The sequence below is a fragment of the Coregonus lavaretus genome (assembly GCF_964263955.1).
Source record: "Coregonus lavaretus genome assembly, chromosome: 21".
Lineage (NCBI taxonomy): Eukaryota > Metazoa > Chordata > Actinopteri > Salmoniformes > Salmonidae > Coregonus > Coregonus lavaretus.
The window spans coordinates 43137382-43157250 of NC_140008.1; the positions used below are offsets into that span (position 1 = coordinate 43137382).

The 19869-nt window shown below is 42.7% G+C and overlaps 1 protein-coding gene across 1 annotated transcript in view; it reads left to right on the forward strand.

Moving 5' to 3' along the window:
- Nucleotides 1–19869, forward strand: part of LOC311148646 (kinesin-associated protein 3-like) — a gene marked incomplete at its 3' end in the record, with an annotated part of 64675 nt that overhangs the window by 21205 nt on the left and 23601 nt on the right. The window contains exons 10-11 of the mRNA XM_084185632.1: nt 4650–4812; nt 14847–14947. Coding sequence (XP_084041758.1) covers nt 4650–4812; nt 14847–14947 — 264 coding nt within the window. The remainder of the gene's footprint in view (nt 1–4649; nt 4813–14846; nt 14948–19869) is intronic.

Here is a 19869-nt window from a genome sequence, read left to right on the forward strand (position 1 = left end):
TTATGTCTCGTCCATTTTCCCACCAGTACACCAGCAAGTTTGGATGGGATCTCTCTCCATGCTCACTCCACGTGGACTCATGTCGCACTCCTGAGAGAAAAGGCATGAGAGAAAAGGCAGTTGATAGTTTCGACTGGATGCTGTGTACAGGTTGCTGGCTTGGACTCAGGTCTCACGGTAGAAGTGGTGAAGGACCAGGGCCATAATGAATGCCATTTTTTGCCATTGCTTCAGCCAGTTAGAGGGGGTGAGGTTCACACTGTTCTCGGCCGAATTATCATCCATGCATCAAGACACCATCTGTGGTCACCTTCGCCATAACCTCCAGAGAGAGACAGACCAGAACAACAGTTTAGTTTAGAGCATTTCTGTTTCAGGAAATCCAGACAAATTATTTACTGTATGACAAATTATTACTACTACCTGGTTCTTAATACAGATTTCTAAAACAAATGTCAAAGAATAACAACACACAGTTGAACCTATTTCCCCCCCCCCAAATTGGCTTATACTCCCCTATCATCTTGGCTGCAGAGTTACAGGGTCAGGGAGTTAGAGGGCTAATCCTTAGGGAGAAATCCCGACCATCCAGCAGACCCAATCTGGTGAGATTTGTTATTGAAGCAAGACAAAAACAAACAAACAACACAACAACAGCAATACTAATTCATATAAAACTAGAGGTGGGGAAAACTTTAATCCATTTGTAGTAACTGTCAACTATTACCAACATATCTTTCTTCTTTTTACAGGCAGGCATGTGAAGAAAATCAATTTGCATATTTACCAAAGGGCCCCAGGGGACTTGCCTCCACAAAAACAACAACAACAGTGCCTGTTAATTCAAAAATTAACTAATTAAAATAACACATCAAATTAGAAATACAACTCTTGATAACTCCATAAGCAAATGATTGTATCCCATAAGGTAATGGTAAAATATACTAAAGACAGGTGTCCCTCCAGGGGCAGCACTCTTTCTCTGTCCTTCTCTTGGTCCGAATCACACATAGGACTATTGATAAATTATAAATGTCTTCTAATTATTAGTGTTTACGTAGCCCATTTAAATGTCACCCAATGTCTCCAGTCTTCCTAGTGAGGGTGATCAGACCTCACCAGGAAGTTCGAACAGAGGTCAGAGGTCAGTCAGCCCTATTAAGTGAGTGTTTGTTTTCCTGTACCTCAGACATTATTTAAAGATATTTCAAACATTTCAAACATTCTGTGTATCAGGTTTACATTGGGTTTTTCAGTACATTTCTTCTAATCAAGAGAAATTACATGTGTGCACCCAAAACTCTGACAATAGAAACTTCAAAACATTTCATTTGTGTACGGCATCCTTTCTAACGCTTGAAAACCCCACTAAAACAGAAAGAAAAATACCCCACACTTCTAAATCAAACAGAGTATTAACCACTAACAAATATTAATTAACAGGTGGGTTGTGTGTGAGTGCTGGTGTGTGTGTGGTAAAAATCGTAGGGTAAACACAAACAAAATGGTCTTGCTTAATTTGGGAGGCCCCTTATCAGCTGGATCCGGGTACTTTTGACTGCTCTCCTAAGGCACCTGCCTCAGGAAGCCTTTCAAAGGGAGAGATACAGAATCATTGATAAACATGTAAAAAATACTTGGTAGTGGACATTCATCAGTCCTGGAAGAAAGAAAATAAACATAATCGAGTGTACTGCATCTTGGGCAGGGAGTCTTAATAAACCGGCAGGTAGCTTAGTGGTAAAGAGCGTTGTGCCAGTAACCGAAAGGTCGCTGGTACTAATCCCCGAGCCGACTAGGTGAAAAATCTGTCGATGTGCCCTTGAGCAAGGCACTTAACCCTAATTGCTCCTGTAAGTCGCTCTGGATAAGAGCGTCTGCTAAATGACTAAAATGTAAATGTAAACCCATGCATATACAGAATTATACTTCAGACACCAGATGATACAGTGTCCCTTAAAGCTGAATTAGGCACCTTCTAAAGTAAACAATCCCAGAGCCCCTCTTAAATCCCTGGTGCTACCCAAACTATAGAATTGAGAAATACATTTTCAAAAACGTGTCTTATTCAATTATTCACCTCTGTCCCAAATTTCCCACTGTCTCTCTTACAGCCTGTTTGAGTTCAGTGTGTCCTGGCGGCTATCTATTGTTCCACCGGAAGCTTATCTCTTAACCCAAACACCAGATGGCTTAAACACGAGAGCAGTGGACCAGGCACTGAAGAGTGAGCTGCCTCTAATTGAAGTCGCAATGCTCAATTCCTCTGTCTTACTTCTTCAAATTACTAAGATATTGCATTATTGGATTTCTATCTGAAAGCCAATTACCATTCACTTTGTTACTTTCACTAGTCTCCATATCTGTTTCCCTCAACCTGGACTTCCTTCCATATAGGAAGACCTCAACCACTACTGCTTAACACATGGATCACTCTCAAACAACATTCTTATTTTCCCCCTATTGCAAGGTTTAAAACAAAACAAAACAAACATGATAACTTTCTCCATATTGGAAGGCATTGTTTTTCAAAAGTATACCTTCAAAAAGTTACTCTATATTTTTATTACCAATTTCTGTTGGATATTCACTTACTGCTTAAATATTTATTAAATGTCTATTATTTAAAGATTCATATGTAATGCTTTAAAGGGATCAATATGTATTAACTGGGTTGGCACTGTCTCAGTCCCCAGTAGATGTCACGCTTCGTCCATAATAAGTCTGGCACCTGAGACAGCAGGGAAACAGATGCAGTTTCCATTTTGCCTACTCACGAATTGGTTTAGAACGTCATCATTTGGGATATCATTGAAAACTCCATCGGGAGTACAATAAATTGTAGCCTTTTAAGTTTAGTTAATAGAAAATCATGTTCAACATTCATTAGTTCTATTTAACAGGGTATGGGGTTTATTTCAAAATGCATTACCAGGGTGGAGGAAATCTTCTACGCGTTTATAGTTCTATTGGTTAGGGGTAAGTCAAGTTCCGTACAATGTTTTAACCTTATCATACCTCAAATTATCCATAAAGGGACCACTCTGAACATTTCTCAGAATACCTTTTTACACCACTTACGTACGTCTATGTGTGGGTGTGCAAGTATATTATTGTTATTATTTCTATTGTTACTTCATCATATCTCTAGTAACCTATTATACTCAATATTATGTTACTTTATCTCTAGTAACCATTATACATTTGTGTCACATCACAAATTCCTCCTCTACACAAGTGTTCTATTCATACAGGGGTTTAAATATTCCCTCGTGTTCTATTTAACAGCATATTTGGAAATAGTACTCTCATCTTTCAAATCTCACCTCCACACTGCAGCAACAATCACAGCGCAGCAGCCCGAGAGGTACACATATCTTTCAATGGCTTCTCCTGTCAGTGCTCACTACCTGTAGATCAATGGGCAGTGGTGGACAGAACCTGTAGATAACGTTATAGTTCTAAAAACTCAGCTCACAGAACTGGCTGGGGTATCCATTCTTTCACACACTCAGTAATCCTCTTTCATACCGGAGCTAGTCCCCTGACAGCTCGCATTCACTCAGTAATTTATATCTACATTTCTCAATCAATCTTATTATCCAAATTCCAATCTAAATAGTAATAATTTCAATCCATTTATTCTCCAAATTTCAATCAACCAAATTTCAATCTTAATAGTAATAATTTCTAAATTTCAATCAATCTTATTATCCAATCAGCTTAATGTCCAAATTTCAATCAATCTGCTCTTGTTATCCAAATTTCAATCACCTTAATATGTCATATCTCACAATCACACAACTTTCACATCCACATTCACTTAGGACTATTCCCAAACTCACTCGGGAATCTCCCTCATTACCCCATGTGCATCGTCAACGATTCTCTTGTTGTTACTTGCTATGCACCATATGTATCTTCACTATACATATAAAATAGCACAGAGTGCACCTTATGCTATTCTCTACCAGTGGCTGCAGACCATGTAGAAATTCCTCTTATAAATGCCTACAGACAGCTGTCAGCGGGCCATGGTACCGTTACTTGCCCTCACTCTAGTCTTCTCTCTAAGACTAGCTCTAGCCTTCTTCGACGTCATATGTATCTTCAACGGTTCCTCTATAGTCTCCACAGTCGACATAGTCTCTACAGTATCCATGGTCCCTGAGCATCTGTAGTCCCTGAGCATCCATAGTCCCTATAGTTATAGCATCTATGGTCCCTACAGCATCTATAGTCCCTCAGCATCTACAGTCCCTCAGCATCCATAGTATCAATAGTTTAGATAGTCATAAATGCTATGGTCTCTATAGGCTCTGTAGTCTTGCCGCTTCCCATACATGTAAATAACACCCCGTATTCAAAAACACATTGTGTTATTTTGTAGGCTAGTGGTACCCTCCTTCTACATCTTCATTGGTTTTATATATCTATATATTTTATATTTTAATACAAATTAATTTCAATTGACTTACTGAAATCCGTTGCCGTCCCTCAATTGTTTACAGATGATGTGTCTCCTCCTGGGCAGCTCACAGTAAGGGTCCTCGTCCGGTCAGATGGGAATTTACCTCACGCTTCATAAAATGCGCCAATGTGACAATGTCTCCCTCAGTGTCTCCTCTCCTCTGTTCCCTGGTGTTCAGGCAGAGACGTATGCTGTGGAGAAACTGGCCAGGCTGCTGCCCTGTAAGCATGAAGACCTATTGAACACTACACTGCGCCTGCTCCTCAACCTCTCCTTCGACACAGGCCTCCGCAGCCAGATGGTCCAGGCTGGACTCATCCCCAAACTATCTTCACTGCTAGGTACACTACTCACTGACACAACTGTGTGTGTGTGTGTACATGTATGTGTGCACTCGTGTGTAGGCTGTTATAGCGCTGTGGGCACAGCAAGGCTGGCTCTGTTTCTGGTTCTGGTGGCCATTAGAGAAATGACTTCCTGAAACTAGATAATGTGTGTGGCTGGTGTGTTAGCTCATCCAGGGGGTAATGTGGCATGGCTGGGAGCATCTGTGATGGGCCTTTTAAAGCCTCTCCAGGGAGGGTTGGGTAATGTGCATAATTAATATAATATATTTGTTAGAATAATACGCTGGGCCGCAGCATAAATGTTGTTTTTGCAGGAGCCGGCCGGAAAGGCTGAGGGGTCTACAGAGATTTGTGAGGGTTTTTATTTTCATTTTATGAATGAGACACACACTTGTGCACGCACATGAGCGCACACGCATACTCACACACATGATATGCAGGCACATGCCTGTCCACGCTTAGGCTAAACATAGCCGAATACACTCCCCTACATATGTACAGTTGAAGTCGGAAGTTTACATACACTTAGGTTGAAGTCATTAAAACTTGTTTTTCAACCACTCCACAAATTTCTTGTTAACAAACTATAGTTTTGGCAAGTTCGTTCGGACATCTACTTTGTGCATGACACAAGTAATTTTTCCAACAATTGTTTACAGACAGATTATTTCACTTATAATTCACTGTATCACAATTCCAGTGGGTCAGAAGTTTACATACACTAAGTTGACTGTGCCTTTAAACAGCTTGGAAAATTCCAGAAAATGATGTCATGGCTTTAGAAGCTTCTGATAGGCTAATTGACATAATTTGAGTCAATTGGAGGTGTACCTGTGGATGTATTTCAAGGCCTACCTTCAAACTCAGTGCCTCTTTGCTTGACATCATGGGAAAATCATAAGAAATCAGCCAAGTCCTCAGAAAAAAATATTATAGGCCTCCACAAGTTGGGTTCATCCTTGGGAGCAATTTCCAAACGCCTGAAGGTACCACGTTCATCTGTACAGACAATAGTACGCAAGTATAAACACCATGGGACCACGCAGACGTCATACTGCTCAGGAATGAGACGCGTTCTGTCTCCTAGAGATGAACGTACTTTGGTGCGAAAAGTGCAAATCAATCCCAAAACAACAGCAAAGGACCTTGTGAAGATGCTGGAGGAAACAGGTACAAAAGTATCTATATCCACAGTAAAACAAGTCCTATATCGACATAACCTGAAAGGCAGCTCAGCAAGGAAGAAGCCACTGCTCCAAAACCGCCATAAAAAAGCCAGACTAAGGTTTGCAACTGCACATGGGGACAAAGATCGTACTTTTTGGAGAAATGTCCTCTGGTCTGATGAAACAAAAATATAACTTTTTGGCCATAATGACCATCGTTATGTTTGGAGGAAAAAGGGGTAGCTTTCAAGCCGAAGAACACCATCCCAACCGTGAAGCACGGGGGTGGCAGCATCATGCTGTGGGGGTGCTTTGCTACAGGAGGGACTGGTGCACTTCACAAAATAGATGGCATCATGAGGAAGGAAAATTATGTGGATATATTGAAGCAACATCTCAAGACATCAGCCAGGAAGTTAAAGCTTGGTCGCTAATGGGTCTTCCAAATGGACAATGACCCCAAGCATACTTCCAAAGTTGTGGCAAAATGGCTTAAGGACAACAAAGTCAAGGTATTGGAGTGGCCATCACAAAGCCCTGACCTCAATCCTATATCCTGTGTGGGCAGAACTGAAAAAGCATGTGTGAGCAAGGAGGCCTACAAACCTGACTCAGTTACACCAGCTCTGTCAGGAGGAATGGGCCAATATTCACCCAACTTATTGTCGGAAGCTTGTGGAAGGCTACCCGAAACGTTTGACCCAAGTTAAACAATTTAAAGGCAATGCTACCAAATACTAATTGAGTGTATGTAAACTTCTGACTCACTGGGAATGTGATGAAAGAAATAAATGCTGAAATAAATCATTCTCTCTACTATTATTCTGACATTTCACATTCTTAAAATAAAGTGGTGATCCTAACTGACCTAAAACAGGGAATTTTTACTAGGATTAAATGTCAGGAATTGTGAAAAACTGAGTTTAAATGTATTTGGCTAAGGTGTATGTAAACTTCCGACTTCAACTATATTTGGACAGTGATGCATTTATTTTTTTTGATTTGGCTCTACTCCAGCATTTTTTATTTGACATCAAATGTTTCATATGAGGTGACAGTACAGAATGTTGCCTTATATTTGATGGTATTTTCATACATATCTGATTTTACCGTTTAGAAATTAAAGCACTTTATAGCCTAGATCTTGTACCTCCCATTTGAAAATGTCATAAGTATTTGGACAAATTTCACTTATAGTGTAGCAAAGTAGTGAAAAGTTTAGTATTTGGTCACATATTCTAGCACGCAATGACTAAATCAAGCTTGTGACGCTATAAACATGTTGGATGCATTTGCAGTTTGTTTTGGTTGTGTTTGGGCTATGTTTTGCCCAATAGGAACTGAATGGTGAATGATGATTGGAGAAAATGTATTTCTAAGTGAGTATATAAGAACACTTCTAAACCAATCCTGATAATGAAGTGTTTAAAAAAAATCATAAATTAATCAAATCGAATCAAATGTTATTTGTCACATGCGCCGAATACAACACGTTAAATGCTTACTTACAAGCCCTTAACCAACAATGCAGTTCAATAAATAGAGTTAAGAAAATATTTACTAAATAAAATAAATAATAAATAAAACACAATAAAATAACAATAACGAGACTATATACAGGGGTTACCGGTACCGAGTCAATGTGTGGGGGTATAGGTTAGTCGAGGTAATTTGTACATGTAGGTAGGGGTGAAGTGACTATGCATAGATAATAAACAGCGAGTAGCAGCAGTGTAAAAACAAAAGGGGCGGGGGGGGATTGTCAATGTAAATAGTTCAGGTGGCCATTTGATTAATTGTTCAGCAGTCTTATGGCTTGGGGGTAGACGCTGTTAAGGAGCCTTTTGAACCTAGACTTGGCACTCCGTACCGCTTGCCGTGCGGTAGCAGAGAGAACAGTCTATGACTTGGGTGACTGGAGTCTTTGACAATTTTTTGGGCCTTCCTCTGTTACCGCCTAGTATATAGGTCCTGGATGACAGGAAGCTTGGCCGCAGTGATGTACTGGGCTGTACACACTACCCTCTGTAGCGCCTTACGGTCGGATGCCGAGCAGTTGCCATACCAGGCGGTGATGCAACCAGTCAGGATGTTCTCGATGGTGCAGCTGTAGAACTTTTTGAGGATCCGGGGACCCATGCCAAATCTTTTCAGTCTCCTGAGGGGGAAAAGGTGTTGTTGTGCCCTCTTCACGACTGTCTTGGTGTGTTTGGACCATGATAGTTTGTTGGTGATGTGAACACCAAGGAACTTGAAACTCTCGTTCCACTCCACTACAGCCCCGTCGATGTTATTGGGGGCGTGTTCGGCCCTCCTTTTCCTGTAGTCCACGATCAGCTCCTTTGTCTTGCTCACGTTGAGGGAGAGGTTGTTGTCCTGGCACCACATGACTAATGATGAGAAAGTTAGAGTCTACAACAAAGCATGCTAACCTCTCATTGTTACCAATAATGAGGGAGATTAGCATTGGTAACTTTCTCACTGATCATCATTCACGATACATGGGTGATTATGCAGAATCATGGTAGCATCCACATTCATGTAGAAATGTTCACAAACATTTTCTATTCTCACTTACAATAAAAGTGACTCCAGAATGACACTTTTTCTGTATCACTGTCTAAATTAGGGTTGCAAAGGGTATGTTACACTCCAACCCAAGCGCTCCGTTCTACCACCTCTGGTCTCTTGGCCCTCCCACCCGTACGGGAGGGCAGCTCTAACTCAGCCCAGTCCAAGCTCTTCTCTGTCCTTGCACCCCAATGGTGGAACCAGCTTCCCCCAGAAGCTAGTCCATGTTGAGTGACAACCTATGTAATTTGCAAGGTTATTGTTCTCTATGCGCTGTTTTAAAATGGTGGTTTAAAGTGAGCTACCGGAGACACAACTCTCATCTGGCTGTACCTGCTGAACGGGGCTTACAATATATTTTATTTGGATCGTTCATGTTCACCTACAGCAATAGTTTTGAATAGTTTTGCTTTAAACAGGGTATATGGTAATTTGTAGATATACAGGGTAAAGTTGATTCATAATTTTATAACGAGGACAGCAATCACTTTTGCGAGGCGCACTGCATGTCCGAAGCGAAGCGGTAGGACAAAAGAAACTCACTCCGTAAAAACTTAATAACCATTCGATTTTTAAATGGGGGTGAAATCCAAACTTGTGCTATACACTGAGTGTACAAAACATTAAGAACTCTTTCCATGACATCGACTGACCAGGTGAATGCTATGATTCCTTATTTATGTCACTTGTTAAATCCACTTCAATAAGTGTAGATGAAGGGGAGGAGACAGGTTAAAGAAGGATTTTTAAGCCTTAAGACAATTGAGACATGGATTGTGTATGTGTGCCATTCAGAGGGTGGGCAAGACAAATTATTGAAGTGCCTTTGAACGGGGTATGGTAGTAGGTGCTATGCGCACAGATTTGTGTCAAGAACTGCAACGCTTCTAGGTTTTTCACGCTTAACAATTTCCCGTGTGTATCAAGAATGGTCCACCACCCAAAGGACAGCCAACTTGACACAACTGTTGGACGCATTGGAGTCAACATGGGCCAGCATCCCTTTGGAACGCTTTCGACACCTGCCCTGACGAATTGAGGCTGTTCTGAGGGCAAAAGGGGGGGGGGTGCAACTCAATATTAGGAAGGTGTTCTTAATGTTTTGTACGCTCATTCATTGACTATATCATTACTAGCTCAAATACTCAATCTGCAAAAATGACAAGTTAATTAGTGGGTGATGGTGATTTCAGAACCAAAGGGACAAAAAACATAGCTACATTGCCCCCCTAATCTGATAGTGGTAGTGGGGTGGTAGATGCCTAGTCTTCCTTATGGCTCAGCTCAGGTGCCTACGTAGTAAATACACCATAGACGTACATCATTTACACACACATACACACAAACCTAGTACAGTGAGGGAAAAAAGTATTTGATCCCCTGCTGATTTTGTACGTTTGCCCACTGACAAAGACATGATAAGTCTATAATTTTAATGGTAGGTTTATTTGAACAGTGAGAGACAGAATAACAACAAAAAAATCCAGAAAAAACGTATGTCAAAAATGTTATTAATTGATTTGCATTTTAATGAGGGAAATAAGTATTTGCAAAACATGACTTAGTACTTGGTGGCAAAACCCTTGTTGGCAATCACAGAGGTCAGACGTTTCTTGTAGTTGGCCACCAGTTTGCACACATCTCAGGAGGGATTCTGTCCCACTCCTCTTTGCAGATCTTCTCCAAGTCATTAAGGTTTCGAGGCTGACGTTTGGCAACTCGAACCTTCAGCTCCCTCCACAGATTTTCTATGGGATTAAGGTCTGGAGACTGGCTAGGCCACTCCAGGACCTTAATGTGCTTCTTCTTGAGCCACTCCTTTGTTGCCTTGGCCGTGTGTTTTGGGTCATTGTCATGCTGGAATACCCATCCACGACCCATTTTCAATGCCCTGGCTGAGGGAAGGAGGTTCTCACCCAAGATTTGACGGTACATGGCCCCGTCCATCGTCCCTTTGATGCAGTGAAGTTGTCCTGTCCCCTTAGCTGAAAAACACCCACAAAGCATAATGTTTCCACCTCCATGTTTGATGGTGGGGATGGTGTTCTTGGGGTCATAGGTAGCATTCCTCCTCCTCCAAACACGGCGAGTTGAGTTGATGCCAAAGAGCTCCATTTTGGTCTCATCTGACCACAACACTTTCACCCAGTTCTCCTCTGAATCATTCAGATGTTCATTGGCAAACTTCAGACGGCCCTGTATATGTGCTTTCTTGAGCAGGGAGACCTTGCGGGCGCTGCAGGATTTCAGTCCTTCACGGCGTAGTGTGTTACCAATTGTTTTCTTGGTGACTATGGTCCCAGCTGCCTTGAGATCATTGACAAGATCCTCCCGTGTAGTTCTGGGCTGATTCCGTTCTCATGATCATTGCAACTCCACGAGGTGAGATCTTGCATGGAGCCCCGGGCCGAGGGAGATTGACAGTTCTTTTGTGTTTCTTCCATTTGCGAGTAATCGCACCAACTAATGTCACCTTCTCACCAAGCTGCTTGGCGATGGTCTTGTAGCCCATTCCAGCCTTGTGTAGGTCCCTGACATCCTTGGAGAGCTATTTGGTCTTGGCCATGGTGGCGAGTTTGGAATCTGATTGATTGATTGCTTCTGTGGACAGGTGTCTTTTATACAGGTAACAAGCTGAGATTAGGAGCACTCCCTTTAAGAGTGTGCTCCTATTCTCAGCTCGTTACCTGTATAAAAGACACCTGGGAGCCAGACATCTTTCTGATTGAGAGGGGGTCAAATACTTATTTCCCTCATTAAAATGCAGATCAATTTATACATTTTTGACATGCGTTTTTCTGGATTTTGTTGTTGTTATTCTGTCTCTCACTGTTCAAATAAACCTACCATTAAAATTACAGACCGATAATTTCTTTGTCAGTGGGCAAACGTACAAAATCAGCAGGGGATCAAATACTTTTTTCCCTCACTGTACATACGCCATAGACATACATCATTTACACACACACACGCACAGAAGTCAGCCCAGACAGATCCAGCTCAGAGAGCTCCAGCTTATGAGTGCCATCAACAGCAGATTTTTATTTAGAATGAAAAATCAATGTGTTTATGCAGAAAATGTTAGTGTATCGCATCGAACCGAATCGCATCAATTCGTTCTCTAATCAAACCGAATCGCACCGAATTGTTTCAAACTAAACCGTATCATTCCTGTATTGGAGCACGTCTCTACATACGTATCGAATCAACTTGAAAGGGAAAGATGCACATCCCTGCTATACTGTATATAAATATATTTTTAAAATTATTCAAGTATAAATGACCAAAGTTACCATAGATTACCTGTTGATTGCCAAAATTACTGAAAGTTCTGGTAACTTTGCAACCCTAGTCGAAATACATACATATGGGAGTGTACATCTCATTTAGAGCGTGTTTCTGTGTGTGCACTTGTAAGATTCACTCTCTCCCATTGCTCTTAAACTTTGGGCTACTGTTTGGGATCGTTAAAATTAAGAAAAGCCCCTAACCAAAAAATGATGTTTTGAATTAATTTTCTTCCCACAAAATGTAAATCAAAGTGCAGTTATCACAAAACATATTATTTTCCGTGTTATAGCCTAACTAGATGGTAGGCTATAAAGGCCTGGGGAAAGTTGTGTAATTTAAAGAAAACCGGTGAGGAGGAGGCGAACTTTAGGCTATTTTAGTAAAGGCATACAAGACATTGCAAGATACAGATTAAGACATTCTTTCTGCCTGACCCCCCCCTCTCTCTCCCTTGCGCTGGCTCGCCTGCACTTACTCTTTGCTAATGTTGTGAGTGTGTGTTCAGTCTTCGGTCTGCTGCGTGTAGAATATCCTAGCCTATTCATTGATGATAGGCCCTGCTTTACTGAAGTTGCGAGACATTGCAAGCCGAAAAATTGCAAGATGCAGCATTCCATTGCGAGATACAGCTTTTGATTGCCGATAGATAGGCCTAGTGCACGGTTCTGACTCCGTCTGCCTGGTGGCCGACCTGCCTATACTGTGCCCATCCCCTCTCTCCGTCCCACACTAGCTCGCTATGAAAGATGCAAGTGTTCGTGTTCTCGGAAGTACAGCTCCTAAATAGTCTCCTCCGTTCCAAAAATCTGAATCAAAACTTTACTCGACGTGCAAGGGAGTCCACGTGCAAGAAGTCGAGGAATCAACTATTTTGGAGTCGACTCTCCACCACTACGTCATAATCATTAACAGTTGGAAAATGGCAGAGAAAGGCAAGCGACAGCAACAGGTCCTGTATGGCAATACTTTGACAAGTTACATTTACATCATTTAGCAGACGCTCTTATCCAGAGCGACTTACAAATTGAGAAGGAAATGAGAAGGAAAAGCAAACTTTGCGAGGTGGAATTGAGGTACAGTAATGGTAGTGTAGGTGCAATGCTTAACCATCTGAAAGGGACGCAACATGAGACCCAAACCGTTGCTGGGAGCAGTGCAGCTGCATAGTGAGTTCACGTGGAATTTAATGCATTTTTCTCTTAACGGAAAACCGCCCCAAAAATGGCAGTTTAAACGTTAAGATTTTTTTTTCATTTGTCACATCCCTAGTATTTGTGTGGGTGTTCAGTATGTGTGTCAGTGTGGTTTTCAAACTGCGATTAATTGAAGTCCTGTTAATCATCCTATTGGCTCTGTCCTGTTTTCTGTGTGGAAGTACTGTCCAGAGATTTCCCTCTTATCTCCAGAGAGAGACGCTCCTCTCTGCTCTGCTCCGGTCCGGTCCGTTCTGAGGGTGTGAGGGGACAGCTACAATCCCTATGCCATCAGCCCCCAATAGGGGTCGCAACCCGGGCTGATAAGATGAAAGGGAGAAGGGTGAGCTACACCTCATCTTCGCCTTCCTCGTGATCCCACCACCTGAATGAGGATATACATCACAACCCTTTCAACCCTTCACCTGACCATTGGCCTTGTGTTGTTGACGACTACTATCCATGGGTGCTGCCGAAATACCACGTTTTACTCCAAATTTACTCCAGAATCATTCCATTTGGACAATTTCACTGGGACTTTTTGCCGGGACTTTTTCTTAGAAGCATTTTCACCATTTGATGTGCATTATGGGTTTTCTTTTTGAAGACTGAACCAGTACTCTTATTTACTCAGTAAATTGCACAAACAACAGAATAGTATACTGTCCACAGAACTGCCCCAGGCGCCACTAATGCATGGCGGTGTGATTTTATGAAGGTTGGGTGGTTTTAATTCAGAGCAGAGTGTAATTGGAGTTTAGCTCCCTCACTAACTGCCCCTGAACACTCAAGTTAATTCTTAACGGCTCCCCGCTCTTCTTTTTTTTCAGTGGGTCTCTAGTGGTGTTTAGTACATTTAATGGGGTTTCTCTCCTTCCCTATAAAGGATCCTCCATGTTTCTACCGGTGTAGTGAGGGAGTTTTCCAGGTCAGATGAGAGAGTGTGTGTGTGTGAGCTCATGTGAGGCAACAAGTGTGAGCGTGTGTGTTAAGGTATAGGTTGAGGGCTCCACTAATGAGAAGCACGTGTGGGCCAATCACAGCACTGCAAGGGCCTGAGCAGTGTAGCTTTAACTTATTAAAGGCAGTAAAATTGATGCTTCCTCCTGTTTTCCCAATTAAACCTCCAAGCCGTCTCTTTTCTCTTGTTTCCAGGGGTTCGGTAAGCACATCTGGTTCCAGTAGGCTGCTATGTGATAAGGCTGCCTGCCCTGCATGGTCACTGACCACGGGTTAGGTTAGGACCAGTTAGAACTATACTGGGTCAGTCTGGTCTGTCAGATCTGTGGTCCTTCATCACCCTAGTTCTGACCCAGTGTGGTCGGTCACTGCAGTCACTCTCTCTCTAGAAACTAGTCTTCACATGAAACAATGTCCTAGGCCCTCAGACTCATAACCCCATGATGTTGGTGAACTATCTCTCTGGAGCGTCCTGCAGTCACCCTGCAGTGGTTTGGGTCAAACTCATAAACACTCTGAGAGAGCTGCCTGACAGATTAACACTGAATCATAGAGTCAGAGCCACGTTCTTTAGACTGCTGTAAAATAACCTCTTATAAACGTGCAAAAAGAAAATGTGTTCATTGTCTTTCAATGGCTAGCTTTATTACTAAACCATATCATCCTAGAGAGCTGGTTAACTGTATGTTATTTAAGCTGTGTTGTAGTGGACGTATGGGTTGTCCACTAGCCTTGTCCAAGACTTTTGGACATTTGAATCTCCATGAAGCAGAAATTAAGTACAGCTCTTCATTCATTCATCCATTTACCCCTCTCTGTGCTTCTCTTCTCTCTGTGTATGTTTCAGCTGACGAGAGCCAGAGACAGCTGTGTATGTGCATTCTGTACCACATCAGTGTGGACGACAGATTCAAGTCCATGTTTGCCTACACAGACTGCATACCACAGGTAAGACTGGGTAATGTACACTCAAGGGCTGAGGCCGCAGCCCAGACAGCATTAGCATCGAGGCTAACAGTCTTGGAATTATGCATGAGAAAGAGGGAGAGGGAGGGAAAGGGATGTAGAGAGGGAACGATGGATGGAAAGAGGGAGGGATAGAAAGGGATGGAGAGGGTGGGAGAAATGGAGAGAGCGGAATGAATAGAGAGTGGTAGGAATGGAGAGAGAAAGAGAGGAATGGAGAGAGAGGGGGGCATGCTACATCTGCACCCAAATCGCCAAAGGACGGCTGCTCAGCCTTCACTCTCACTGATGACAGCTCCGTGTTTTTTAACTATGTTTTTTTTCATCCTTTCCACTTATTGGAGCGCTGGAGAAAACCTTGCGTCATTCATCTAACCAGCCCTCAGTGAAAAAAGGCCCTTCTCTCCATCTTCTCTATGGTCTAGGCCTATTTGGTGTACGTAGAATGCACTAATAGGGAATATCTAGATTTTAAGTGTACATGATGTTAGTGATGTCGGAATGAAACTGAGATGTCATATTGATTGAGTTAAGTCTGATTGCCTCTGTCTTTCATCATTGGTAGATTAGTTAAATGCTTATTCTGTTTGTCTTGTGAGATTGGGTGTAACTGGGGGCCAGATGCTCATAAACAGGGTTGTTTGTGTAGTGGGTCATGTCACCAGTAGATCTGCCCCGCGGGGTCGGCGTGTCAGAGAGGATGTTGGGTAGCAGCATGACCGGAAAGTGGCCTTTGACCCCAGGCCCTCTCTCTCGCTCTCTCTCTGTCTCTAGGGATGGTCCTTTAGCTAGGACTGGGCAGTATACCGTATTTTACTAAATACGGGTATTGATGTACGGACCGGTTTGGGTTTTTACTTTACCTTCTATAATGGTATATCAATGTTTGGTTTGTTAAATATGATACGCAACATTTTTTTGTTTACTCCGTTTTCTACTTGAGTTGTCTTTCTCTCTCCTCCTGCTGCATGCCACTTCCCACACTTTCCTGCCCCCTGTCACTCAAGGAGAGAGCAGTTGCTTGACCACAGTCACGAGCACTTTCTTGCCGTTCGCTCTGCAGTCTGCATGGTCAGATACAGTTGAAGTCGGAAGTTTACATACACTCAATTAGTATTTGGTAGCATTGCCTTTAAATTGTTTAACTTGGGTCAAACGTTCCGGGCAGCCTTCCACAAGCTTCCCACAATAGGTTGGGTGAATTTTGGCCCATTCCTCCTGACAGAGCTGGTTTAACTGAGTCAGGTTTGTAGGCCTCCTTGCTCGCACACACTTTTTCAGTTCTGCCCACACATTTTCTATAGGATTGAAGTCAGGGCTTTGTGATGGTCACTCCAATACCTTGACTTTGTTGTCCTTAAGCCATTTTGCCACAATTTTGGAAGTATGCTTGGGATCATTGTCCATTTGGAAGACCCATTTGCGACCAAGCTTTAACTTCCTGACTGATGTCTTGAGATGTTGCTTCAATATATCCACATATTTTTCCTTCCTCATGATGCCATCTATTTTGTGAAGTGCACCAGTCCTTCCTGCTGCAAAGCAACCCACAGCATGATGCTGCCACCTCCGTGCTTCACGGTTGGGATGGTGTTCTTCGGCTTGCAAGCGTCCCCGTTTTTCCTCCAAACATAACGATGGTCATTATGGCCAAACAGTTCTATTTTTGTTTAATCAGACCAGAGGACATTTCTCCAAAAAGTACGATCTTTGTCCCCATGTGCAGTTGCAAACCGTAGTCTGCCTTTTTTATGGCCGTTTTGGAGCAGTGGCTTCTTCCTTGCTGAGCGGCCTTTCAGGTTATATCGATATAGGACTCGTTTTACTGTGGATATAGATAATTTTGTACCTGTTTCCTCCAGCATCTTCACAAGGTCCTTTGCTGTTGTTCTGGGATTTATTTGCACTTTTCGCACCAAAGTACATTAATCTCTAGGAGACAGAATGCGTCTCCTTCCTGAGCGGTATGACGTCTGTATATTGTATTGTATGCAATATTTGTTCTGAGGTCTTGGCTGATTTCTTTTGATTTTCCCATGATGTCAAGCAAAGAAGCACTGAGTTTGAAGGTAGGCCTTGAAATACATCCACAGGTACACCTCCAATTGACTCAAATTATGTCAATTAGCCTATCGGAAGCTTCTACAGCCATGACATCATTTTCTGGAATTTTCCAAGCTGTTTAAAGGCACAGTCAAATTAGTGTATGTAAACTTCTGACCCACTGGAATTGTGATACAGTGAATTATAAGTGAAATAATCTGTCTGTAAACAATTGTTGGAAAAATTACTTGTGTCATGTACAATGTAGATGTCCTAACAGACTTGCCAAAACTATAGTTTGTTAACAAGAAATCTGTGGAGTTGTTGAAAACAAGTTTTAATGACTCCAACCTAAGTACATGTAAACTTCCGACTTCAATTGTAGATGGAGCAAGATGTTGGTGACATGCTGCTTTCCACAAGCGTTCTATAATTACACTATTAGTTAGTTTATTTTACTGTCTGCAAACTACTGTCTGCTAGTTTGTCTTTTCTTAGCAAAGTTTTGACTAAAATAAATGTTGTTAGTCACAAATGCTAATTGCTAGTTAGCTGGCTAGCTAGCTTGCTAAATGTACTAAGAGTCATAGCAAACATAGCTATCTAATCAGCCTGGTACCAGTGCTTGTGTAGGCCTAGATAAGCATGTTGTTTGTGCAACGGTATCTTCTAAATCAGAGAGGAATAGGCGAAGCATGAATGTGTTAGCACAGAGTTTCTAAACCCAGAGGCACAACATTGCGAGACTTCCGGGAACGCTTGCGAAACAGACCAAGTAGACCAGGCCGGGGTTTGGGGTTTGAGAATTCAATGAGGGAAGTGAAACATTATTCCTTAGTTGTTAATTTTTACAAAATCTAAAGGCACAACCTAGATTCGAGCCAAGTCTTAAGTAGTTGAACATGTTATTACTCTAACCTCGTGAAGGTGACAAACTGACACGTTTTCATTTTTGTCAAAAACAACTTTATATCTAAGGAATGCCTTTGATTTGACGGCCTGTACATCCGCAGTTTGGCGCGAGACGACTGTTAGACCCGATTACCTAATTTTGTGCATGAGCTTAGCTAGCCAACATCACCATGACATCGCCTACGAGTGTGATCAGGGATTTCTATTGGAGAAGCAGTTTCTGCCTATCTTCATACTGTACTGTCTTTGATGTTAGCTAGCTACATGAGGTAAGAAAACATGCCATGTAGCTTCTAATTAAGGGTCACCTAGAAACACTGACCAACACTTTTGGTTCCTACCCAATAATTCCTTCCTGGCTTATTAATTTGTTGTCATGTCAAACATCAATGTGTTCAAGGTGCTGCCCAATAAATTACATCTATAGAATTTGAATAATCATTATATTTCCATGATTCCAACAGTTCACTACTAGGCCTAGATTTTTTTGCCCATATCATGCATCCCTGCAGGTCACAATGTGGAAATGATAACAAAAGTGCAGGAAATACAGAAATGTATGAAAATACTGATAATTATTTTTGTTTGAAGTTGGATTGAACAGTATACAACAATCAGAATGGAGAAAGACCCATTTAAATCACTTATAGTGTATGTGTTGCCACCCTAGGGTCATGCACTACTCAAAGCATATTTATAACTTTTATTATTAAAAAACATAAAATACCTTCAAATACTGTCATACCGTCAAATGTGGAAAATATTGTGATATAAGATTTTGGCCATATCGCCCAGTTCTACCTTGAACCCCCCTCCTCTCCATCCTCCCTATTTCCCGCTGGGCAGGTTTCCTCATCAGGCTACCTCTGCTCTGTCCCTGCCCTTTGGCCAGCTCAGCCTTTTCCTCTCTACCTCTCCCCACTGGGCCTGGGGCAAGACCTGACCCAACCCTTTCCCCTTCTCCTCTCCTCCACTCCTGGTGGGGTCAGCTCTGGGCTGGGAGGGAGAGGCTCGACATGGGGTTATGAGGGAGAGGAAGGGGCTTTAGTGTTAGGGGTGAAGGGGTGTACAGGGTTAGGGGTGGAGGGGAGTGAGGGGTTAGATGGGGAGGGTCTGCTGTGCTGTGTAGTGTGGTGCTAGGTCTCCTCTGGCTATGCTGTGGTAAATAAGCAGAGGCAGGTGCCACAGAGTCTAGACAGGGCTGATTTTGGGTCCGGGGCCCCTGGTATGTGATACCCGACGCGAGGCCTGTGTGTGTGTGTGTGTGTGTGTGTGTGTGTGTGTGTGTGTGTGTTTGTATGATTGCACACTACTGACTCCTCACAGGGAGCGGGCCTTCAGTGCCACTGCTTAAAGCCTTTCCTGTTTAATGTTAAATCAGAACAGGAAAGCTGGGAGACTGGGCAGGGATAGAGGGGGAGCAGATGGCAAGGGCTGGGGGAGGACTCCTTTTTGGACCGTCGTCCTCTCTCTGTAGTTGACTTCCAGGGCGTTTACTGGTGGCCTAGCCCCCTCTTCAGCAACCCTCATCACGTCTCCCCCCCACCTCCCCCCTCCACACATGTACAAATACACACACACCAATCATCATCATCACTAAGGACCCAGAGCTTACTTTCTTTTGATGTAGTTGGAGGAGACTGTAGGATGCTCTATATGAGTCAGAGGCCTTTGGATTGTGAAGGAATGGACAAATTGCAAGCAGGCATGGAATGTCCCCTCTTTCCATCTCCCTCTCTCCACCTCTCTCTCCTCTGTCTGTTTGCAAGCCCTCTCAGTAGTCCCCTGCAGGGTATTGGCACAGACCTGATTAGACAGTAATGACTGTACCTATACCCTCTACTTTTCTGCTCACTTCAGAGAAGGCCTTCCTGTTTCCGTACTCTGCGGTTAACCCAGCGCGTCACCATGGCAACCAACTAAATGACTGTATGGACAATATGTAGACC